A 24,974-nucleotide genomic window follows, 5' to 3' on the forward strand; every position below is an offset into this window, starting at 1 on the left:
TCTGTGGAGAAGGAAAGCCATGACACTCCAAAAGCAACTAGGGTTTGCTCTTGTGCCAGGACGGCCTTTCTAAAAAATATTTCTCTTTCTCCCCATCCCTCAGTCTTTAACCAGCTAGCCACTTTCCTTCCTCTCCCCTCTATGTTGATTTCAGGCCTTTTTTGGGGACACGCAGCATCCCCGGGAGAAGGACTTGAGGGTGCTGCTGGATGAGAAGCTCAGCATGAGCTGGCAGTGTGTGCTGGCAGCCCAGAAAGCCAATCATGTCCTGGGCTGCATCTAAAGGAGCATGGCCAGCAGCTCAGATTCTCCCCCTCTGCTCCACTCTGATGAGACTCCACCTGGAATGCTGCATCCACCTCTGGGGGACCAGCAGAAGAAGGCTAAGGACCTATTGGAGAAAATTCAGAAGAGGACAACAAAGATACTCAGAGGACTGGAGCACCCCTGCTATGAAAATAGGTGGAGAAAGTTGGGATTGTTCAGCCTGGAGAAGAGAAAGCTCCAGGAGAACTTGAAGCACTGTCCAGTACCTAAAGGTACTGAGAGATAGAGAGGGACTTCTTATAAATGTTTGTAGGGATAGGACAAGGGAGAATGACTTCAAACTGAAAGAGGACAGATTTTGTTAAATATTAGGAAGAAATTGTTTACTGTGAGGTTGGTAAGGCACTGGCAGAAGTTGAACAGAGGAGTTGTGGATACCCCATTCATGGAAGTGTTCAAGGCCAGGCTGGATGGGGCTTGGAGCAACCTGGTCTAGTGGAAGGTGTCCCCATGGCAGTGGGCTTGGAAAGAGATGGCTTTTAAGGCCCTTTCCAATCAAATGATCCTGTGTTTCGATGATATGAGGGATCAGAACCCCAGCTGACCTCCCTGGCAGCTGTGCCTGAGGAAGGCTCATCGCTGGTCCCAAGGCATCCCCACAGAGGATGGTGGCCAGACAGGAGCTACTCCTCCATGCCTCATCCAGCACAGTGGTGCCCCATGAGCACAGGAGCCCGTGAGCCTGCTCTGAATCATCCTCTGGAAGGACTTCATTTCCTTGCTCTCTGATCCAAGGCTGCTTTCTTGGCAGAGGCCTCCCCCCAGCAGTCAGTGGTAAAATCACTGTTTTGGTTGGTTGGTGTTTTTCCAGTGTTTGCTCTGATACACAATTAATGAAACGTAAGTACCTCCATTTATTGCTCTCTAGAGAATCCCTTGGATTGCAAGTCCTGGTCTTTGGGGACATTTCTATTGTTTCAGCTGCCACCAAAGCCAAGGGAAGCTAAATCACACCCTCTTCAGTGTGATGGGAGGGAGCTCACCTGCCACTGTGCCCTGGCATTGCCTGCAGTTGCCTGAACATTGTCTGTAATGAGAGACACACCACAGTGGCTGTGGCGTTACAAGGTGAGCACTACCCTCGAGGCCTGGGCTCTGTCACCAACCCAAGCAAGGTCAAATCACTTTGAAATAGTTGACTGATCTTTCAGCATCAACAAGCAGCCTTGGAAGACTGCAAGGAAATTCTGAGAGAGGGAAATAGTTTGACAAAATTCAGGTAAACAAAAGAAAGTGATCTATGAGCCTTGTGCTACAGGCCTGCTGCCAAATCTGCCACGTCTCCTTCCCAAGGGCTTCACCTGCCTGAGGAGAGCAAAGGTGACTCCATCCAACCTGTGTTTGATCAGGTCCTGGTTTAGAGGTGTACCTGTATTTTTGAAGTGCCTATATGGTAGTCATTCCCTGCTGGCAGAAGACCTTCTTAATGCATTTGGTATTGAGGTTGGACAGCCCAAGAAAACCCACGAGGGCTCCCAAGCACAGTATCCAAGGTCACGGGTACCCAGATTGACAGCTGCTCTCTTTAGCAGGTTGGTTTATGAAGCAGAGGCTTTGCTCTGCCAGTCCTTGCTGATGCAAAACACCTGCTTGGCACTAGCTGGATCTTTCTAGATCCCAGAAATGTCTGATTAAAGCCAAGCAAAACAAGGGGCTGTGGATTCTGGGGGAGGTTTTACCTGGAGCTGTGGATGGGTTTCACTGCCAGCTGTCCTGCCTCGCTCAAGGCACTCTGGCTGTGCAACCACCTCGGACAACCTGCAGGTCACAGAGCAGCATTGCCAGGGAAAACAAATACCCTTGTTTGCCTCAAAAGGCTGAGCCATTACCTGCAGTGCACCAGGAGCTGCTTGGCAAGTTTTGGGAGCAGGTGGACAGGCAAAGACCTCACTGTGGGACATCCTGCCCCCTGTGCCAGCCACCCCCATGGGCTTGAGCAAGCCCTGGGTCAAAGCAGACACGTGGCAAGGGGAAGGGACCAGGGGAAGGGAGCAGGTTGTCAGCAGCCTGTGTCACGCCACATGTTAAGCCCATGAGAAGCTGACAGCAGCTCATTCCGATTTCTCATTTTACCTCATGGATGAAGATCCCTTCTCCAGAGGGGTGAAGCCCTTAAATATTTTCAAGAGTCCATCTAATCAATATTTCTCTGATAATGTAATTACTAAGGGGAAGCCAGGGCACTTGATTAGTACAAGCCACTTACAGAATGAACAGGTCAGAGCTCTGAGCCCAAGTTTGATTTTTCAACCTCTTTTACTTGAAAAGTTTTCAGAGAATTTGCAGGAGCACAACACAGATCTAGGCTGACCAGCATAAGGTCTGTTTTGTCAGGCATATGCTGCTTTTACCCACAGTGTTGATATAAGTAATTCTCACCTTCTTCCTCTCCCCTGTGCCAGGCACTGACTAGAGTTCAAATAATTTAAGACCTATCATTTTCAGAGTATTTTTAACCACTTCCTTTCACAGTACAGCCTCACAAACCCTTTTCTGGCTGTAGATCGCAGCTTGAATAAACTGCCTTGCATTTGCACCCTGCTTCAATCTATCTCCAAAGGCAGCAGCAGTTCCCAAAGAACTGAAGGTTGGATGGCCCAGGGCAGTGTTTAAGGACACACCAACCACCCCAGGATGAGTAGCAGTGCCTGCTAGGCTGTGCTCACCCACCTTGTGTCAAATACTTTGGTCAGAGCTCAGAGACTTCATGCTTTCATTTGCTGCTTTTCCTTATTCCACACACAGAGATTATTTTAAAATAGAAACTTCTTAAGAAGTTCTTAGACATTCATAGTACTCAGCCTGTTAGCGAGCAAGGTGCTTCACTTGAGGCATTTGAGCAGCCCTGCCAAGATCAGTGGGCAGCTGCACACGGTCAAGAGCCCAGTGAAACCCAAGGGCCAGAGGATTTCCTGACAATAGGGCATCCACTGGAGCAGAGCAGCAACACATCTAACAGCATACTTACACACCTTAGATGAGAACAACTTGTTCAGCAGCGCTCTGATACTGCAACAGTTACATTTATGCATGCAAAAATCTCGCAAAAATCTGGCACAGACCCACTGTGGTTTGATGCAAAATAGCCTAAAAACAACCGCAACAAGAAAACCTCCAGCAGAGCTCGCTATTAAAAATCCCCGTAAAATAAAGCACACAGAGAGAGAGAAATAGCAGTGATGATTTCCTCATGCACAATCAGCCAGAGAAGAGAACTGCTAGATTTGGTTAGATATTTAACACACAAGTAGCTGCAGTATCAGCCTGGTGTATTGCAGCACCGAGCACTTAACATGGGCCATGAGAACCCCTTCCTGTGCACACAGAGCTCAGCTGGGTCAGGCTCAGACAGACCCAAAAACAGGGCTGGGAAGCTGTTTGCCAAGTTGCCACTTGCAAATAGCACCAAAGCCAAAATTAGCATTTGAGGAAGCTTAGCTTCAGGCTGTTGTTTCCAAGCAGCAGTGTTAAATACTCAGGAAACACAAATAAACCTCGATTTTTGGTCACATCTGTCACCAACTGTACCTGCTATCAGTGGAAAAAGCAAGAAGAAAAACTGTGAGCTGCAAAACAGTTTCAGCATAGGATCATGCAGGTAACTGTAATCAGAAAAATCACTGGGACTCTGGGCCTGGTCCTGGGAGGTTGTTTGCCATTAAATTTCAGCAAAAGATAGGACACCCCCTTCTCATTTAAGGTACTCTGGGAGATACTAGAATAAACTCCATAAATTATCACCTTCACGGTATTCTTTCCCCCTTTTTCTGGCTCTCTGCAAGGGCAGGAAAACCCGTACCAATCCCATTCCCAGGTTTTTAATATAAGCACTGCCAGCAACCAGACATGATCACTTACTATTTTTATTAAAAAATACTATCACGTCTAAAAAACAAACCGTTATATCTCTACAAGAGAACAAATAAATCAGAGGAGCAAATGTGGAGATGCAGCCAAGGAGCCAGTCCTTGCTGCTAGGATGGTGGGATTCCCAAAATTCATGTTATGGAAGGGAAAAAGCACCGAGGGCACTTAGAGGGACTGCAGTCCTTAACTGCAGCACAGCCATTCCCAAGGGATGGATACAGCAGAGAGGTGTTTTCCCTGGCTGGGCTCTTCCTCCCACCGGCAGTACCGGAGAACAGGCACTGCCACCTCCCGTTTACCGGCTGCAACAGGCAAGCAGGGCTGGCAGCGAGCAAGGCAGGGGCAGAACCCTGCAGCACTGCTCAGATTCCCTGCCTGCAGTCAGAGCCACTCGAGGGCAACAAGAAGGGTTTTGGTGGTGGCAACAGCAGCCCAGCTGCTTCTAGCCCAGTGTTTGTTTACAGACACCACGAGCTCCCACTCCACAACGATGAGCACTAAGCACTCTGAGAGCTGCCAGCACAACTGGAGCCAGGCAGCAGCAAATAGTGGGACAAATCAGACCCAAAACAGGCTTTCATACATTTGTATGTTTATTATTTCAAAGTACAGTATATACATAAGGTATAGCAATACCTTGGAAAACTTTATACAGAAACAGGTATCTACAAAATTAAATCAACAGACATTCTGTGTATAGGACTTACACACATAGATTGGAAGAATCAACAGTTTCAGTTAGAACACGAAAATGGGAAGGAAACACCCATCCAATTTGGAAAAGCTCTAAATACCACCCAGCTCCCTCTGCAACGCAGCTGCCTGTCCCTGGACAGGTGAGACAGGGTACACCCGATTCCTTGTGCCACCTGCTGCTGGTGCTCACCGTCACAGTGACTGGCACGGAAAGGGTGAAGTCCCGTGGGACAGGCCCTGCCCTCTGAACCCCTCCTGAGATTCAGGTCTCTGCAGCATGTGGACACTCAGCTTTACACCTGATGCACTGGAAGCCAGACATACCGTTTTTAATCCTTTCTTTTTTAGTAATGAAGCAAAACATTGCAGTTTAAAATATTTTAAGAGATACTACAGGTGTTGCCAGCAACAAGTGAAGATAATGAGAAAACGTTCAAGGAAGAAATCAATCTCCAGTTTTCTGGACATTATAATTAAAAATATTGCACAAGTCTGTATGGCAGCAAGCCAGTGATTTCTATAGCATAAAATGGTATTCTTCAGGTCAGAGGGTCTGGCTTCTGACAATGACAGTGCTGGATTTTACAGAAGGTGGAAAAGCACAGGCAGCTTTCTTGTAGGGCCTCTAACAACATCTGTTTGTGCGATGTTTGAATTAAAAGAGCACCCTGAGTATTTAAGAAACAGATGTTTACGCTTGTAAGACACAACCAGCCACAAGCCTGAAATTTTCAAAAGCAGCCTGTGGCAACGATATGTCTAATGGACACTGAATTTCAGTGACAGGCATGTAGCTACATGCTCCAGGCTGCCTTCATGATTAGTTTATGAATTTACCAGTTTGTCTCTAAAATTCAGTTTATCTGAGGACAGTTTTCAGTCTCAGGTTCATAATACAATTTCCAAAACAAGGATAAGGTGGGACAAGATCGCTACACAAGCCTCACACCCACCCTGCATCAGCTGGTGCTCACCTGTGTGAGCTGCCCCACAGAAACCCCTTTCCATAGAAAGCGTTCTTGGTACTGCACCAGCAGCATCACACTCCTGACAAGTTACCCCATTGAAACAGGACCAGCAACATTTTATGGCTGATGTATCACTGCCTCTCAAAAAGGAGGAGCATCCTTATGCCAAGCTGCTGGCTGACCCCATCAGGTACTCATCACACCCTAGGCTGACTGGAGAGTCACTTGCCAATGTGCAAACCAGAATGACTTTTCCATCTCTAACAGGTATGTTTAAAATAACCCCTGTGGATGACAGCTTTGGTCCATGAAAACGCCGTGCACAATAAACAACGTGGTATTTTGGCTGCTTTGTGTGTCTCCATAACCACAGGAAAAAAAAAGTCTGAGAAATTATTAGTGCTACAAAGAGCAAGCAGCATTTTCAGCAGGGCAGGAGGACAGCTAACTAGGTTTCTCAACTTAAAAGGAGAAACAATCATGCCAAAAAGAAATCAGAATTTCCACAAAGCCATTGCACTGATTCCATCTGCAACACACCTCTCCTTCATTCACACTGTACACCTGGAGAACATACATTAAAGGATTACAATATTAACATGGTATCTAAAATACTGGAGTCATTCAGCTGAATGCCTGAAAACATCCAGAGATCTGATACGTTAAAGCATGAAAACACAAACATACAAGAGCTAAGCTATGTTTTAGCATGCAAATTGTTCTAAAGTACTTTCTCTCAGCAGAAGATCCAAGCTCAGTCATGAACAATTGTCTATTTGCTTCCTGGAAGCTGTGACAAATCTGTTTCAGCAGAGCCAGGTATTTTCCTCTTCACATCACTTAAACAAAACTGAAGCAGAAGTAGTCCCATGACTGGACTGGCCCAAATGTCCTAACATTTCAGATAACCATTGCTCTCAGGAGTTAGAAAAATAGATGTATAAAAACCCACCCAGATTAAAGGCTCACAGTTTCTATATAATACTTGCTCAGGTTTTAAACAATTTGCTCCCAATTCTCCTTTCCAAAGGAATACTTAATCCTTTTGACACTGGAGGGACCTGCCATCCCAGACTCTTGAAGCTCTCTGGACCACAAACCAGGTCTTGATCCCACAAGGACTTTCAGAGATGCCTATCTTTAAACTAACAAGGAAGTTTTACTGTCTAGAACCAAACTATTCAAACCAAATTAGGCTCTTTTGCTCCATTTGTTTTATTACAAAGCTCAAGCAACTCAGTGGCATCCGAAAATGAAGTTCACACCCCCAAGTCACCCAGATGTCTGATCAATTACCCTCTTTTGTGCTGCCAAGTTCAGCTCCCTGGTTTTGTGTACGATGCAAACAATACCTGCAGTAAGACAGATTCTCCCCACATCCCCCTTTTTGATTAAAGTAGCTAAAGCATTGCTATTGTAAATGTACATCGACTCTCTTTTTCATGGCAATAGGAAGTTCAAGTACATAATAAAAACCTGAAGTATGTATTTACATGGTGATCTGATCAATTGATTTTGGTCAAAAGGTGGTAATACAGAGACTACGCATTTACTGCTGGAATAAAGTATTTCAGATCCTCTATATTACTTATCCTGGAATTAAAATGTGAACATGACTGTTGTGACTAACCCAAATCTTGATACTCTTCCTCCATCACCCTTCTCAGCCACTGAAGGACTAAGTTACAGTTTTCAGTTATTTTGACCAACTAATTCTTCACAACAGTAAAATCAAGAAGTTGCACAGATTTCTGTGCCACTTTCACAGTCCAACAATACATTAAATATTAGAACTATTTCTTATTTCTTACCATTATTGTCACTAGTTGGTCTAGCCACAGCTAATGATAAAATTTCATTAGCTTCCATTTGTCTTTGAAAGCAGATGCAATCACCATGTCTACATGTACTTACATAGATTTACAATAGGCAGCTTAAACTCCTTAAATGCTGTTAGTTATGCAGAAGCCCAGAGAACTTTATTAACCAATTATCTGATATCAGACTTCTCTTGATCCACATGTCTAAGAATCAAGGGTTTACAAGATTTGCTGATCTGACACGGGTTTCAGCTACATGAACTCAAGAACTGAATCAGAACACTCTCCAATTCCTTAGTTTTACTGTTGTTTCACTCCTCTGGAATAAAGAAATTGACCAGTTGAATGTTAACCTAAAGCAGAAAATATGCAATATCATGGCCGCCACTTAAAACCCAAAATTTTGTAACAAAGCATTATTCCATGCACATGTCAAAAATGCTTAGTCAACCCAAAGATCAGAAATAATATGCAAGAAAGGAAATAAATGTCTGAAAGCCCTTAAAGTTCAGTAACACTGGATATGTTCAATAGCAACTAAGACATAATTGGCTTTATTTTTTTTCCAAGCTCCATCATTAAGAGACTGATTAATTACACAGTGCAGAAATTAGAATCTCATGGCAAATCACTACAAACAGTCTGCACTGCAAAGTGTCTGTATTTCAAAGAGAAGTTTCAGATAAATGTAGTGTGCAGTGAATTTCAGCAGTGCCTCAGGCTGGTCCTGGGTAGACAGAACCACATGAATACCAAACCCTGTTGATTTTTCACACGAGTGAGCCTGTGTGGCCAAAGGCTTCTTTTGCAAAAAACCAGATGCTTGTGCTGGCAGGCAGAATGTAAAACACAGTGGTCTGTAGCCCCTGCCTTTTCTGCATCTTCACGTTGGTTAGTCCCCAGAAGTTTTAGTTATGTCTGCTTTATTCTCTGTTCCAGTTCATGCTTGTGTTTAATAAGTCGTTCTATTTCTGTTCCTAGAGTTTGCAGGTTTTCCTTTATGGAGGGGGAAAAATTAACGTTAGTTATACAGTGAAATGAGTCCATCAGCACAAAATGCACTAATAAGTCAAAATTATTGTTTATGTCAGCAAGTTGATACTTCCAAGTATCCAGAACAAATGCAAATGATTAGAGACAGAAAAACCAAGCTCATTTCAATAAAAAACTTAAAGCTCTCGGCAAGTCCTTTTTTGCAGTTACAACATCCTACAGGATGTCTAGAAGGTAGAATGCTAGTTCCCCCAGCATTCAAGGTGAATGATGATTACAGGAAGAGATCTCCAGCTTGTGCAGAACCCTGCAGCTCAGCTGGCAGCCTGCAGACCATCTTCCAGCCTGCCACCTCTCCCTGGCAGCAGATGTGTTGCCCCAGGAGCTCAGAGGGCCAGGCAGGCACAGCCTGCACTCCTGGCTCCACATGTCCAGGGGAGAGCACAGACAGATCCCACCCTGCTGAAAGCACAGGCACTCCAGAACTCATTTCAAGCAGCAGCCCATTAGCACAGCATACTCTGAGGGTCCTAAAATGGAGGTACATGGCATCATGTCACCTAACTCCCTGATTAACCCCAACGCAATCAGTGGCACCAAACCACCATGAGCTGGCTTCTGAAAAGCCTTTAACAGCATGCAGTGAAGGGAGCACCTGAGAACCACAAGAATGTGCAGAAGAACTGGCACAGCTACTCACTTTCAATGTAATATTCTTCAGTAATGTATCTTCTAACACAGCCTGAAGCTTCCTGTTTATCTCTAAGGAGAGTTCCAACGTGAGCCCACTGTCTGCAGGGTGAGATGTATACAGTGATGCCATAATCCCACCACGCCTGCTCAAGTGTACTTTGTTGAAGTCAGATGCCTCTGAGGACAGCGTTCCAGCTTCTTCCCGCAAAATATAACTCTGAATAATTCTGGAGGATAAAAAAAAACAAAACAGAAAAACATCATCATAGCATCACAAGGCAGAGAAGAGTCAGACACTGAAGTAACTTCAGATTCCTGACATGAGTAATTTTATTTTCAAGCAATACTGTATTACCAAAAAAGCAGTAAAAATTTACTCCTGCATTTTCTATGTCAGAGGAAAACCTGGGATGCCAATAGTGATATAGGAAATGCTGGTAAGCCAAGAGGCTACAATGTGCAGGGTTTACTTACTTAAAAGTATTCTGAAAAGATACTGGGACAAGAAAGGCAATTTTAAAAGTCTACTTTTCTTTGCTGAAGGACTCCAGACATGGAATCTTAAGCTTTCTACACATGCAAAAACAAATTACGAAGTCACTTCTCAAGAATCTTCCCAAGCTGTGATCATGTTCTGTGAAATGGTACCAGCTGGGCATAAATGTATGGACTCATTAAGCAAGGGCTGTTCTTAACAGGCAACTGCACCTTCCAGAACCAGCTTTATGCTAGCATTTTTTACCCTCCTAACTGAAGTTCCAGACATCATCCTGTAAGATGAGATTTTCATTTGAAGTGGAATCTTGCCTCACATATTAACCACTGACCACCTTTGGCTCAGATACATCATTTGTTTGATATGTATACCAGAATACCATCTGGAATAATGCAGATTCTCCTTCCAAAACAAACACAATCAGCACCCTTTCAAGCACATGAGGAGAACAGACTCTTCTGTTAGCCAGTGGCAGCAATCCACCTCAAATCAGCCACCTGCTGACCATTTTGCTACCAAAGACCCACTTGTGCCAGTTTATTCCTCCTGAAAAAACTTAGTAATGGTATTAATTGCCAAAAACTTGGCAGTTACTGTAACTGCTGGGAAAAGGAAAAAACCCCAAACTAATCCCATCTTCGAAATCTTACTGTCACTGCAATATTTTTACTGTTTTAAACATTTTCATTTATACAATTACTTTTCTTACATAAAATCCAGAATACTTATCTAGTGCATCAGCTCAACACTGAAAATCTGCATGAAGAGAACACAGAACATACTTTGTTTTTTTCCTGATTTCCTCCACCAGCTGTTTAATGTGATCCTCCATAAACTCCATCTTCTCATTTTTTCGAGCATGTGCCTTCTGAAGCCTTAGTATTCTTTCAACCAGGACAGCCTTGTCCACCTCAGGGAAGCTGTCCACAGCCACTGCAGAGCCCGTGTTCTCAGGCGACCGATCCTCGTTGCTGCTCCGTGCGTTCAGGGACCCTGCCAACACATCAGTTTTGTAAAAAAGATCCTTTGGATCTTGCATCAGGTGAAGTGCCCCCAGCACTCACGACCTGTCAGGAGCTGAGGATACTTTCTCCAGCATGCCAGTTTCCCTTTATGTTAGTGGAGTTTTCTCTAAAGGATCCTTAGAGTGTTTAAATGCGACACGCTGTGCAGTGCAGTCCCCTCCCTGTGGGTGCACTGCCTTTGGTTTAAGTGTGCTCCCTTCAGGAATGCTTATTCCCACTTAAACACTTCATGTTCAGTTACTTTGCACAAGAGTGAGCTGATTTTAAATGTGTGTTTTGGAGTAAAATAAAATTACGATACTATGAAAACTGTACAGACTCAGAAAAGCCCTACATATAAACACTGCAGTACTTATTACTTAGAGCTTGCAGTATTTTCTTTCCTTTCCAAGCATTTGCCTCTCACACACAGTGAAATTACAGGACAACTGGACAGAACTAACCCAACTTCAAACACAAAGATATCGAGGAAGGAAACACGCTGCTTTCAGTGCTAAAGATCACTCCTTTAGTTCTAACTGGATAGAAAGTAATGAATATTACATAAACCTACTGATGTTTGTAATGATGCTAATTGATTTCTCATTTACACAGTGGCAACTGTCAATAGGGCAATTAAACAATGTTGGAAGCCACTGCTCATTTTTATTTTGCCTCTGGCAGCGTGTAAAAGGGTCCTCTATAAATTGGAGTCCTCCTGAGCTTCCTCCAAACATAAAAGAAAGGAAATAAAAAAGGCAGGTATTTAAAAAGAGCCAAAATATATAAACATCATAAACATTATACTTTAATCTCATAATAAGCACCTACAACTGCAGTCAGTCAAGTGCATTTTGATGCTTAGAGGCTATTTTGTCAGTTTTAATGGGAGGCTGCCCACACACTGCATATGCACAAACCACATAAAGAGCAAGCACACTGTAGCAACCTTGTTAAGACTGAAAGGCTGTTTGGCAGCCCTGCTATGTGCTCCATTACCTGATGAACTGGAACGGCTCCCCATGCTGCTGACTTCTTTGTCATAATTACCATTTTCCACCTGATCCAATTTCCTCCGTGCTAAAAAGTATTAACAAAATTATGATTACCAATAGCAGAGTAAGAACTAAAAATTACAGTGTTACCCAACATTCAGAACCTCTAATCATCTCTGACCTGCACTAATTTGAGGTGACAACTGCAAAACAATGGTAGCAACCAAAAATAAAACCCAAACAGCTTCCTATCTCTCTCCGGCCTCAGCCATGAAGCACCTGGATGTGACACCCACCATGATCCCTACACACTGCTGTAGTTGCCAGCTGAAGGGATACTGTCATATACAGGATTAACTGGGACCAGTAAGACTTCAATTTGATTTTACTTTTGATTAGGTCTGCCATGTAAATTACTACTGATGTTGGCAACTCTGTTCCAGAATCTCATACCTGAATCACTACAGCAGCACTTGTGCCAGAAGCACCACTCACTCAGTAGGGATCAAAAAGGAAAGCACACAGCTGTTCTTATATGCACAAAAAGGGACATGGAACTTGTCTTGCACAGTGCCAATAGGATCTCTTCTTTCAAACACATTTGATTATCATCTTCAAATCTATTTGCATTCAGAGCATATGCACTGGTGGGTACTTGATGACTTCTATTCGTAGAGAAAATTAGTCATCAGTCTCTCCATATCCAGCTTTAAAAACTGAAGTGTTCTGCTTAATGTACTAAAAAAATAACTGTCACCAGCAATTCCTGATACAGTCAGCAACTAGGAAACTTCTGGCAGCTTCTGAATATACTCCTACACAGACCAAGAGCCATATATACCTACGGTGGCATTTCAGTAGTCAGATACATCATAACAAAGACAAAGCTCTTTTGAAATAAATACTTCATTTTATGTCCAAGTCCACTTGAAAAGTTACATTTTAGACTGAAAATTAACACAAAGGCCTGCAGTTTCCACAAGGTCTAATTTGCTCATTCTCATTGTCTTCAGGGACAGGGAGAGCTTGCAGGATGACACTCAAGCAGTGAGCACACACAGACAGGACCTGAGCCTCTACCAGACACTGAAGGGCTCATAGATGGGGCTGACTCATAAGTGAAAACAATCTCACCCAGCTGAAGTTGTTTTGTGAGGTCTTTCAGGTTTGCTGCGTGCTTGCGCTTCTGGGTAGCCAGGTCATCCTTCAGCTCATCCACGTGTGTCTTCAGTGCTGACACCTCTTCCTGCTCTGAGGACAGCTGAGCCTGCAGGGTCTCCACCTCTGACTTTCGCTGATCCTCCTCCTTCTGTAACCTGATGGCCTGAAATTGGGATTTTATTTTCAGTCATACACAAAAAAATTCTAGCCTAACCATAGTGCATGCTCAACACCCCTAACTGCACTTTTCACCTGGGTATCATTTATTTACATTTATTATTTAGGATGAACAGTAGCACTTCACATGGATGGTAAGATTCCTCAACTACTTCCAAAACTTCTACATGATACAGTACAAAGTCACATTACCTTCCATGACACACTAAGTTTATTAAAAATTATATTTATCTCATAGTACAAACAGGACCTGAGGAACAGTTTACAGTAATAAATTTCACAGGCAAATTAGAACCTTTTGTCTGTTTCAATTACAGCTGCACAGAGAACAACTCTCTGCTCCCAAAAAAACAGAAAGAGCAACACCGTGACACCTCCTCATTCCAGTGCAGCGTGCCACAGTATTTATTTCAGCTTAGAACGAGGTGTTCATATCCTACTGCTAGTAATGGCAAATTCAAGGAGAAACTGCAGTCAGTAAGTGAAGATACAAGGTGGTATTCATGTGCTACATCTTTATCTGCATCAGACATCTTACTAGAGCAAAAACAAGCTGCCCACTGTACTCACCAGTTCATCTTTAGTCTGTTGAACACACTCCAGCTGATTCTGCAGCTCTCTTTCACTGTAAGAAAGCTTATCCAACTGGCTCTGTAAGGAATTGTTTTCAGACTGAAGCTGTGCATTCTTACTGGTTAATTTCTCAGTGAACATCAACAGCTCAGATTCTCTTTTCCGACTACCTTCAATATCCTTCTGAAGATCAGCCACCAGAGAATTGAAACCATCTATCTCTTCTTTTAAAGCATTGATTTCTTGTTCATCTCTGTCAAAACAATTGTATCTCATTAGGGATAACCTGAGCTTAAAGATATGAAGCTTTATTGCATTAAAAGCATTCAGGTCAAGTCCAAATAAGGCAGGGGAAAAATTAATGACCCTGGGTTATCTGTTAGTCACTGGATCATTTTAAATGTCAAGGGAGTTTTCACTTTGTTTCACAACATGCTGCAGTGCTGAAATGACAGATTTCTGCATCCCACACAGGACACTCAGGCATTAGCTCCTCAAGGAAGACCATCTCTCCATATTCCACTTCTCCATATGACCCTCAGATCAGGATACAAACAAGGCAGATAAGAGGAAGGTTTGCAAACCCAACAAAGGTGGCCAATCTCTATGAGGCCTTCTCTCTAAGAAACAGGGAAATACTCCAATTTGGATTTCTCTAGGACAGCAGTATGGCGAGTCCTGACACATCCTTATCCAAGCCCTGCAGCTTTGAAACAAAAGCTTGTCTTACTCCACTGCTTCCCCCAAAAAAACAAGTCCTTCCCCACTACAAAACAGGTTATTGTTTCTACTGAAAGACTCCCATTAGGAGACTTTTGATCTACCACATCCAACCCATCTGAGTGAAAAACACTACATCTTCAGTTATCATGAACATTCCACTGAAAGTGTTTGAAATTAATTTCAAAATTTAATACCTCTTAAAAATGTTACAGACTAAAAACCTCCCTCTTACTTGCTCTTGCAACATTATTTCATTAATTCTTCAATTTTATACACCTTTTCTAAAACTTTACTTTCTAACATCAGCAGAAAAAACCTTACCTTCTCACAGAGGGTGTGTATATTCAAATTTTAAAATAAAATTAATATTACACTAAGAGCACACATCTCATTTAATTTCCTAACAGACAGTGTAATTATGAGAAGGATCAATTCACTTTAAATCAACAATGTTTCTCCAAGAGGAGTTGAGACCCAGTCATTTGTGCTGCACTGTATCTCACCTGTAGCTCCCATTTAAAAACCTGTGCCAGAAGGGTATGCTTGTATTTTATATTTTCAAATATGTTGTTTCATTAGGAAAGGAGAAGCCTCTGCCTAGCAGTTAAGGTTGGATCAGACAAAATTAAAGGTTTAGACCATTCTAAAAGAGATGTCTAGCTTATCCTTAAAAAGTTGCAAATGGAGGAGACCAGGGAACATTGCAGGTGATCAGTATCCAGTTCAGCCATGAAGCTCTTCCCAGCATTCAGCCTAAAATCATATTCCAGCAGAGAACAAAGATAGCTGAACATTCACTTTATAATACAGCCTTTATACATTTCAGGATGTCTGGATTGAAACTGAAATAAAAGACAATATGAAATTTGATGCAGGGATAATAAATGTTGTATGGGAAGAATACTGACAAAAAAAATTCAAATTGAATAGGAATGAGAGACATATTTAAGCATGTCTCAATTACTGAGAGAAAAAGATAAGTGGAAACACATTTGTAGTTTCACACTTTGATCACAGTCACTTTAATTCATTTGGCAAGATTCCAAGTAACTGTTACTGATCCAAGTGTGAGCTCCAGTAGTTTCTAGCACAGGGCAGCTTCTCTGGAAAGGCTGAGGACACCATGACAATACAGGTGACCAGCACACAGCAAATGGGAAGTGGTTGGCTTGCTAAAACCCTGAGGAAGGCCTGTAACTACAGAAATACTATTCAGTGATAAATAAGAACTGTTTACCAGCACAAGAGGGACAGATACAGGGGTGGTTCTGCCTATCTGAAATGTATCTGACTCCATTTATACAACTCTGCTCTGGAACCAGCAGTGGCCAGCATTTGTATATCCCAGTCCGTATGTACCACACAGACACAGTGCTCAGACACTCCTGAATTGGGCATGAGCCTAGCCCTCCCCTAAGATTATTTTCCTCACATTCTTAAATGAGCAAACTTTGACACAGCAGAATGAATTCCAGTCCATTAGAAAGACAAGTGCCCCATACTGTCTGAGTACAGCATCTGTTATTAAATACTTCCATTCATCCATCACGATTTTAAAGCAATTTATCTTTCCAGTTTAATTGCTCCCCTCCATCTTTCAACAAAACAAGCACTGAGCAGACACCTAGAAGACAATTTCCTGTAGAGTATGCTGGAAATCAGGCACTTATTCTAGTAATGAGAAACACTAAATTAGATTTATCAATCTCAATCTCTTTGTTCTGTAAGAGGCAACCAAGGTTATCTTCAGTATTAGGAACACTGATTTAAGTCAGGACAAGCATTCTTCAGATTACATACATTTCTTCAAATTAAATACGTTTAAAGCATCAATAACTTCAATAAAACAAACCCTTCCCCATCTCAGATAATCTTTTAAATCATTACTCAAAGTGCACAGCTGTACCTCTGATGTTGATCCTGCAGCTGATCTACAGTTTTGACTCTGTCCAGCAAATTCTGAATTTCACTTTTCTGTCTATTTATTATTTCTTTATACTTGGATAACTCATCTTCTGTTCTTAAGCGCTCATCCTCTAGACACTTTACCTAAATGCAAAAAAAGATAAAACCAGAAACCAATTAGTTTCACAAATTACAGAGCTAAATTATTCTCATCATATGTCTAGACTGTTGTACAAAGCTCACATGGTTTTTTTTTTGGTGGTTCCAAGTAACTTAGAACAGTGCCCCAAAATATTTCAGATCAAATAGATTCAGAAAAACAAATTTAAAAAAAATTAAATTCAACAAGTGTGCTTAACATTAGTTTTGTCCAAAGGCTCAAACTTAGCAGCCTAACGGATCAGGGTCCACAGATATGATGTTTCCCCAGTTATCAAGGCAACCCCTTACTATGTCTTCCTCCCTTTATCCACAGTGAGGGACAGGCTATTCTACAGACTGCCCTCAAGTTATGGACAGCACAAGCTCCTTACCAGAGGTCAAAACTCATTTCACAGGCAGGAAAAGCTTTACAAGTATTTTACTTATACTAAATTTAGAAAATTTAAAATATTTGCAGGATAACAAATTTAAAATGTTTCCCAGCTTTTCAGCCAAATGAGGTGCACACCATGAAGCAAAACACTGCTGTGTTACAGATCAGCTCATACTCCCTAAAAAAGGCTATCCAGAGTCTACAATTAGGTATCCTTTCTAGTCTCATGCCAGCCAATCTCTAATTACACTGTTTATTCTTGAAGAAACAAAAGTCCAATTAGGAATGGAATGTATTCTTGTTCCAAAAACCCAGCACTGTGCTTTCAGCCCCACTCCAATCTATCTCAGCACACTTTACCTTTGTTCTCAGTGTTCGAAGCTCATCCATGCTTTCCTTAAATGTTCTCTTCAAATCTTCCAGTTCTTTTATTTTTGCATGATGCACCTTTTTAGAGGGTAAGAAGCTCATTGAGAAAACGAAATGTACATTGGCACCTCAAAAAAAAAACCAAAAAAACATCTAGGCCAATACAGGCCATGACAACAGTTGAGAGGGCTTGAGGTAGAACAGGCACCCCAAAGGCTTGGTTTATTTCTTCAAAAAGGAAAGCAAAATCTCAAATCTTCTTTAGTCTCAGGAGAACTGAGAAGAAAAGGGAGACTGCACACTCTGGATTTAGGTATGGCACAACAGGCCCTAGGAAATCTCTGGGAACTCTGGCACTTGGTCACCTCTGAAGATGACGTGCACGATGAGCTGTGAGCAGATATATACCATTAGAGAATTTCACTCTGGGGCTAGCAAATCTCTACAAAGAACAGAGGCTGGTCCTTGGCTCTCCTTGACATATATCTTGGCCAAATATTGGTCAGAGAGAGGCCTGACTCAACTGAATTTGTGCTTTTAATTACAGCAACATTCATGTTTATAAATGAAAGAAGTTATTTCACCTTAATTATATCATATTTTCCCCCTAACTTTGTTTTTAAAAAGTGAATCCAAGGTAGTACCTGAACACATCCTCCAAAAAAGCAATGCTGGAGGGCAGACACCTGGGATTTGGTATTAGACCACAAAAAAAGACAAAACCCAAAGAACGTGGCATAACTATAAGCAGCTTAAAATAACATTTCCAAATTTATGATCTCATGGAATTCCTAACCACAAAATGGACTCCACACACCATATATTTACCTCCAGGTGATCAGACTTCTCCTGAATTTGTTTCTCTAGCTCTCCTTTAGTTACTCGGAATTTTGCATCCAATTCATTTGATTTGATTTCTTCTGACTCCTAAGGGGATGGAAAAAAATGTGAGTTTTATGTTTCCCTTTCTATTCTATGAGTGTACAGACAGCTTTTCACATTACTGAGTCTTTCCTGTAAGTGTAGCTCTGATAATCATGACCATACCAAGAAAGAACCCCACGCTGCATGCCAAACAAGATAAACATGTTCCCTTTTATTTTTACTTTCCAGTAAAGTAAAAAAACCAGTCACTCTTCATCTCAGCTTTGGAGCTTGCACAGGATAATTCTTCTCTACTACGGCTTAAGCTAGAAAGAAATTAAAAAGACTACTCAGGCACTAAACAATAATTTGACCTCTTGAGAAAATGTGCCTACTTGATAGGATTTTATCATTTCTTGACAGTTTTTCCTTATCTGATCTCCTTCTTCTTTCGCTTCACTTAATTTTGTCATTGCATCTTTGAGACGTTCTTTGGTTTCCTACAAAAACGGTAATTAAAAGAATGGGTTAAACATAGTAAAACCTGTTTATCTGAGAAGCACATTTCTCATAAAACAACATCCCTTTCAGTCTGAAAAGAATTAACAAAACAAGAAGTCCAACACTACTTTTCCCCTTGCTTCCATTCAACTGTAAATTTATATAATTCCATTTGACCCAACACTGAAGGCACAATAAAAGGATCTCTTGTTTATGTGCCATGCACGTTTTCAAACAGCAGATTTAACTCTACCACTTAAAAACTAAGATAACAGTTATTTCAATGAAATAACCTCCCCAAAAAAACAAGCTTAACAACAAACTAAAATTTTATGACCAAATTAAAGAGAATCCCCCAATACATTCTCCCTTCACACCTTTCCATTTTAGAATCACTATTTGAGAGCACTATTCTGACTTTTGCTGCAGGTATTCAACTTACACAGAAACATCACATTAGAAACAGTACCTAGAAATAAATATTATAACTACATTACTCTGACTATATTTTCATGTAATGATATCAGCACCACTTCACGCACCTTGTGTGAATCCATTTCTGTTTTCAATTTGTTCTGAGCCCATTTTACTTTGATAACATGAGAATTGATTTCTTCTTTCAATTTTTCTATTTCTCTGTTCAGTCGAGTGGCTTCACCATCCTGAGAAAATGTCATAGATTTTTTAACAGAATTAAATGATCCAGTGTTTCTACAACAAAACTCCTATACAGTTATCACGTTGGTTTTTTTCTTAATGTCTGGGTTTTGCAGAATCATGCACATATTTCAGAATGCCCAATAATGCCTTAATTCAGGGGGAAAAAACCCATTAGTGTTGTGCTTTGAATAGCAAGGTAAGGTTGCATTACTGTTAGTATATGTTAATGTTACATATCTGTGAAAAGACAAAGCATCACAGAGGTGATTTTTGTTTCAGAGGTGTAGTTTCTAGTAATTTATTAATTTTGCATCTTCCACATGACATAGGATTGTAAAATACAGCTGTGAAGAACTATACAAAAATACTTGGATCACTTAATCTCCTACTGCTTTCTAAAAACGAGTGGCAAAATTCTGGATGAAAAATTGTATTGCTTTGGATTAAAAACTCTATCACCAATTTTCAGTAGCACAAAAGAGAAAATCAGAAAAACAATTTTAAAAAGACTGCAGTAATGTAATGCCATTGCAGTCTTTAAGATAAATATGAAGCTAGAAATTACTTCAAAATCTAGACATCTGCAACAAGCTGTCTTCTCAATTTTGTAAAAAAAAAAGAAAATCCCTAATGTTTTGTTTCACAAACTAATATTCAGGGAAATATTTAAAGGAACTTCAAAAAGATTGCAATGAGAACTGAGTAACTTTTGCCCCTTCCCTTAGAAGAAAGGGGCTTTCACAGCTGTGCAGCAAAAGCTGAATGAGAATAGGTTTCTTTTACCAAGTACAACAGCAAACAAGTGATAAGGCTGTTCTGACAGTGCTTTTAATGAAATCACACAGCAGTACTTGGAGTACCTTAGTTTCATAGAGCTGGTGCAATCTTCCTTTTTCCTGAGAAAGTTGTTTGATTTTATTTGTAAGCTTTTCCATTTCTTTGTTTGCATCTCTGAGTCTTCTCTCAAGGACCTCCTTTTCCTTTCGGAGGTCAAGTGACTCCTTCTCCCCCCGGACATATTTCATCACCATCGTCTCCTTTTCATGGCGAGCCTCCTCACATTTCTTGTTTGCCTTGGAAAAGATCAAAACACAATGAATCAAACCTTATATTACATAATTTACTGGATATTTTTAGTATTGAAGTAGAGTAGCATAGCAAGGGCAAGACTCAAAAGCTCCAGTTTGACAAAGACTAACACTCAATCCCTCTTAAGCACTGAAATTATTCCTACTCCTAACAGCAAATATGTATCTAAGCAGCTGCATCTTCACAGCTGAACATCTCAAATGAGTTATCAATACATTAGTAATTTCTTGTTTAGAAGGAAAGAAGTTTAGGAACAAAATAATTTTGCAAATACTCAGTACTGGTACTCTGTCTTCCTTCATTCACATGCCAACTGCATAATCATTATCCAGTAGCTTTTTTTTCAGTTGGCTCCCTTTCAGTAGCTTACTTTTACAGATTCCCCCCCAAGCCAGCACTAACAACTCCTGCTTCATATTAGAAAAAAAAGTAAAATCAGCCACTAAGCTTTAGAATACATGCAACAGAGAAAATACTTGACATAATATGATACTAAAAAGAAAAAAAAATAATCCCAGATTTCAGTAATACATAAAGAAAAAGTAAGAGCTTTGTGCTGGAATTGAGAAAAAATATTAATTTTCTGACAGCCTGACGAAAAAAAGCTACTGCCAGCTTTTAGCTCCTTTTGAATCAAGTTCAGCATACAGGTAAAAAAAAAGAGATTTCCTTGAGGGCTGAATTCAATACATATTAAAAAAGGGGTTTTTTAAAAGAGTTATCAGACACTCTGAAGCATTAACAGCTATTTGGAAATTCTGACAGTTATCAAAAATGCATATATAACTGCACACTGGGAATTCCAGTTTTGGAAAATTTTGTGTTACGTAGCAATCCAATATGTTTCCTACAAGAACCAATAATGCTCAATAATGCAGATGTTCAATAGTGTAAGTTTTTCCATATTACCTGTTCCATTCGAAAGGCCATCTCTTTATGCAACTGCTGAATAGTATTTTTGGCTGCTGCATCTTGAGTTGCAAGTCTGTCTTTGCTAGTTTTCACTTCTTTATTAAGCTCTTCTATTCTTGCTTCCAGCTAAAATACAACATCATGATATAATTATAAGGAAAATAACTCTTTGGTCATGTTTCATAGAGGCAGGCCTATTTCACATTAAATTACATGCTTCAATAGATATTTACCTGCATTTTACACTTGTCAAGCTGCAACCACCCATATCAAAATCTAGCTTTGCATGACTAGTAAAAGCATGAAAGATGTCAATTCTCATCTTCAGTGAGAGTGAAGATGCTTCAATTCAAGTAAAACACAAGGCACAGTAATTTACTACACAAATAACAGACTGACAGCAATACTGAGGTGCCAGAGCAGAGCTGGCTGTTATCTGAGGTTGCTCCACCTTCCACCCTTTTGTTTCTATCCTTGTCCCATATCCTTCACCATGCCAGCAAAGCAGCCATGCATCCATACTGAACTGGACTGGGAATTAATTCATTGAAAAATCACTCAGCAAATAAAGATGAGCTTAAGTCATTGTGCTGGCACTTTTTTTAGCCACCTAGTGAAGCAAGTCAGAGACCTGATCCAACTGAAGAATAATCCCCAGTGTTAACTGGAACACTTCCCAGAGTGTATTCCCTGCCAAGTCATGCAAGTCCAGCAGGAGCAGCACAGTGGCCACAAAGGCTGTGACACTGCCCAAACATTGTTCAAACTGTGCCTCACGACTCTCCTTGTCCCAGGGGAAAGCCAACTCACCCAGGTTAGGGGGTTTTGTTTGCTTTGGGGGAGAAGGGGCAGGAGCTCATGATCAGTACTGTAAATTCTGCAATCTCAAGCTGCTGTGTAAGAGGCAAGAATCGAATCACCCAATTTACTTCTGTTACCACACCATGATTTGACCACACTCTGCTCAGCCCTGCAAATGCATCACTTGCCAAAGAAAAAGCTTCACATGTACAAGCAGGCAGGTACAGCTTGTTCAGAGCTGTGAGTGCAGCCAAGCTTCCTTTTTTTAAAAGTTACCATAAGGCACTAATACAGAAATTCCAACAATAAAACACTACCATCACAAATGAAAAAATACAAGTGTTTCACTGCAATCTCTCTTACAGCTCCAGGTGCTATCAACAGCCATACAGAACTATTACAGTCCAAAAAAACACTTTCTGAAATCACTTGCAAGCTTCTTTTAGTATCACTAACACCCTCTCAAATACTTTTTCAGAATGGAATAAAGCAATTGCTGCATGACAGAGCTTCATGAAATCATACATGACTCATGACAGAGCTATCATGGAAATACAGACAAGAATGAATGGGGGAGCTGCTCATACTGGTTTATTCAGGCACAAGCAATTCCAATTTGTAGCCTAAAAATAACACTTTCCAATTCAATTTTCAAGCACATCATGGATTTTCAAATATTCTCTGAAATCAACCATGAATATATGAATATATTACATGAATATATTCCTCTAGAAAACTTCAAGCCTGACACCCTGCTCTGTGAACAGATTTCTCCGTGATGCAGCCACCAACAAAGAAACCTGACAAGCAGGCTAGTCACCAGCACTTGGACAAACAGAGATTAGTATTTTAAATGTTTCTCTTGCCAGATTTCCAAGATATAACCTGTAATCAGTTTATAAAGCTGGCCAGCCAGCTGAAGGGACATCAGCATATGGCTGAGAGCAGCCAAGCAATGACACCTGGTGTGAAATATTTTCCTCCCACACTAAAACCAGCCTACACCATGCACACACCATGGTTCTCCTTGTGGTTCTAACAGTCCCCTGAGAAAAGGCCTGTATTTAGTAGCTGCTATTACACAGCAGAGATTTCCAGATACAGAACACTCAAGGGATGTGAATCTACAAAGTTGGTTTATCCAAATTCACTAAAAGCTTTTAGACAATTTATAGGAATACAAGAGTGGATTTATCCTCTTAAAAAGCTTAGGATAATAAGCATTGGCATCCCCACCTTTTCTGTGCTACCAGGGATGATGTCCTGCTCAACAGTGGCAACAGTGACATTATACACAGGTGAAATACTAACCAGCACTTCTCTTTTATCTGTACCTGTTTAATAATGCTGAGGTGCTGCTTTTCTGTTTCTGTTCGTTTTTTCAACTCATCTTTTAAGTTGTCCTTTTCTGAGCAAATTTCCAAAATCAGTTCCTGATGCTTTTTATTTTCTTTAATCAATCTGTAAAGAAAAAAAATTATCAACAAGGTATATCAGTACTGGATTTTTTGGTTGCTTGTTTTCAATCTTGAGATACATGGTTTTTGCTCTTTGATCTGCCAAGTTTTATTGGAAGCCAGAAACCCTAAAAAAATCCATTAAAACCTTAACAAGAAAAAAAAAAAGAATAACGTGCATGGGGAACTTAACTCCAAAACAGTAAGGAGCCACCTCCTTGTGAGGAAACTCCTTGTTTCCAGCTTTTTAGGGTTGTTGTGGTTCATAATAACATGGAACATTTGGTAATCTTATGAAACTACAAAACTATAGATGTTAATAATTGTAAGGTAATGTAAGACAGTAACTTCCAGTCAGATAGTTTCACCAGTCATTTATCACAAATTACAGAGGTTTTATTAATTTCATGGATTTCTCAGAGTACCCATGGAAGTTCACAACCCGGTAAGAAACAGAATCCTGATTTTTAAGTGCTAAGTAGGTAACAGGTATCCATGCCCTGACTCCTTATAAAGTTCAATTTTTAGCAATAGTTCCAGTTAAGCTGCTTGAAGCCAACTCGGACCTAGTTCGTCATTCTAGCATAAAACTCAGAAGTGACTCCTGAATAAACAGTCTCAAATGTATTCACATGTTTTCAGATACTATTACATGGTGGGTATTTAAGGCCACTAATTGCAGAATTTGTGGGAGGCATGCATTTACCTGAAAAAGATACTTAAATATCCCTTTATCTCCTCCTCTTTGTTGAAAAAAAAAAATCTCTGAACAAACTAGTCTCCTAAATTATAAGTAATTCAAAACCATCAGTTACAGAGAGCTTAGCACTTGTGATCTGTTTTTTAATGTATTAAGGAATATTCCAGGATTACAAACTCTTAATTCACGCCACAGCTGCTGACGTATTTATTTAGATCTGATCACAGGAGACAACTGGGCTATTTTCAGATGATGTTACAAGAAATTCTGCTGATCATAAAGGGACAAAACAAACACAACCCAGAATACCCTTTGGACCAAACAAAATGTTCCACAGCAGTTTCACACTCCTGAGGTGAGTCCCCAAGTGTCAAATGGTTGCAGCTGGCCAAAAAAAGAGATATGTTTTTACATAAAGCCTTCTTACATATATGTAACACATACAAAAACACTTGTCTCTACGGAAGTAATTGGTCCATGACTGAAAACACTGCATTGCCTCTGAGTTTACCATGAATAAGTAAAACTCTTTACCTCAGATCTCCTGGAATTACTCCTCTCTACACACCCACCATTTCAGATCCCCACTCCTCTGTAACTTCTGAACATCTAACTGCATTCTTGAGCTTTCCTGTCATCAACTGACTTTCCTCACATGGATGGTTTCTGTCAAAGGTTAACTAGTGAA

The 24,974-nt window shown here is 40.7% G+C and overlaps 2 protein-coding genes across 3 annotated transcripts in view; one reads left to right on the top strand and one right to left on the bottom strand.

Moving 5' to 3' along the window:
• Positions 1–5,979, top strand: part of ADRB1 (adrenoceptor beta 1) — a 30,356-nt gene extending 24,377 nt beyond the window's left edge. For both annotated transcript variants that reach the window (XR_015805194.1, XR_015805195.1), the window contains one exon: positions 155–5,979. The gene's annotated coding sequence lies outside the window, so the exon portion shown is untranslated. The remainder of the gene's footprint in view (positions 1–154) is intronic.
• The window catches only part of CCDC186 (coiled-coil domain containing 186), a 35,563-nt gene continuing 15,358 nt past the window's right edge, over positions 4,770–24,974 (bottom strand). Inside the window, exons 3-16 of the mRNA XM_014872532.2 lie at positions 23,464–23,590; positions 21,326–21,454; positions 20,188–20,400; positions 19,210–19,329; positions 18,562–18,666; positions 18,131–18,229; positions 17,294–17,380; positions 16,400–16,542; positions 13,768–14,023; positions 12,994–13,183; positions 11,864–11,944; positions 10,643–10,853; positions 9,372–9,591; positions 4,770–8,674 (exon numbers count right to left, since the gene is read on the bottom strand). Of these exons, the coding sequence (XP_014728018.2) occupies positions 8,591–8,674; positions 9,372–9,591; positions 10,643–10,853; positions 11,864–11,944; positions 12,994–13,183; positions 13,768–14,023; positions 16,400–16,542; positions 17,294–17,380; positions 18,131–18,229; positions 18,562–18,666; positions 19,210–19,329; positions 20,188–20,400; positions 21,326–21,454; positions 23,464–23,590 (2,065 nt within the window). The 3' untranslated portion in view covers positions 4,770–8,590. The remainder of the gene's footprint in view (positions 8,675–9,371; positions 9,592–10,642; positions 10,854–11,863; positions 11,945–12,993; positions 13,184–13,767; positions 14,024–16,399; positions 16,543–17,293; positions 17,381–18,130; positions 18,230–18,561; positions 18,667–19,209; positions 19,330–20,187; positions 20,401–21,325; positions 21,455–23,463; positions 23,591–24,974) is intronic.

The sequence above is a fragment of the Sturnus vulgaris genome, chromosome 8 (assembly GCF_052056855.1).
Source record: "Sturnus vulgaris isolate bStuVul1 chromosome 8, bStuVul1.hap1, whole genome shotgun sequence".
Classification (NCBI taxonomy): Eukaryota; Metazoa; Chordata; class Aves; order Passeriformes; family Sturnidae; genus Sturnus; species Sturnus vulgaris.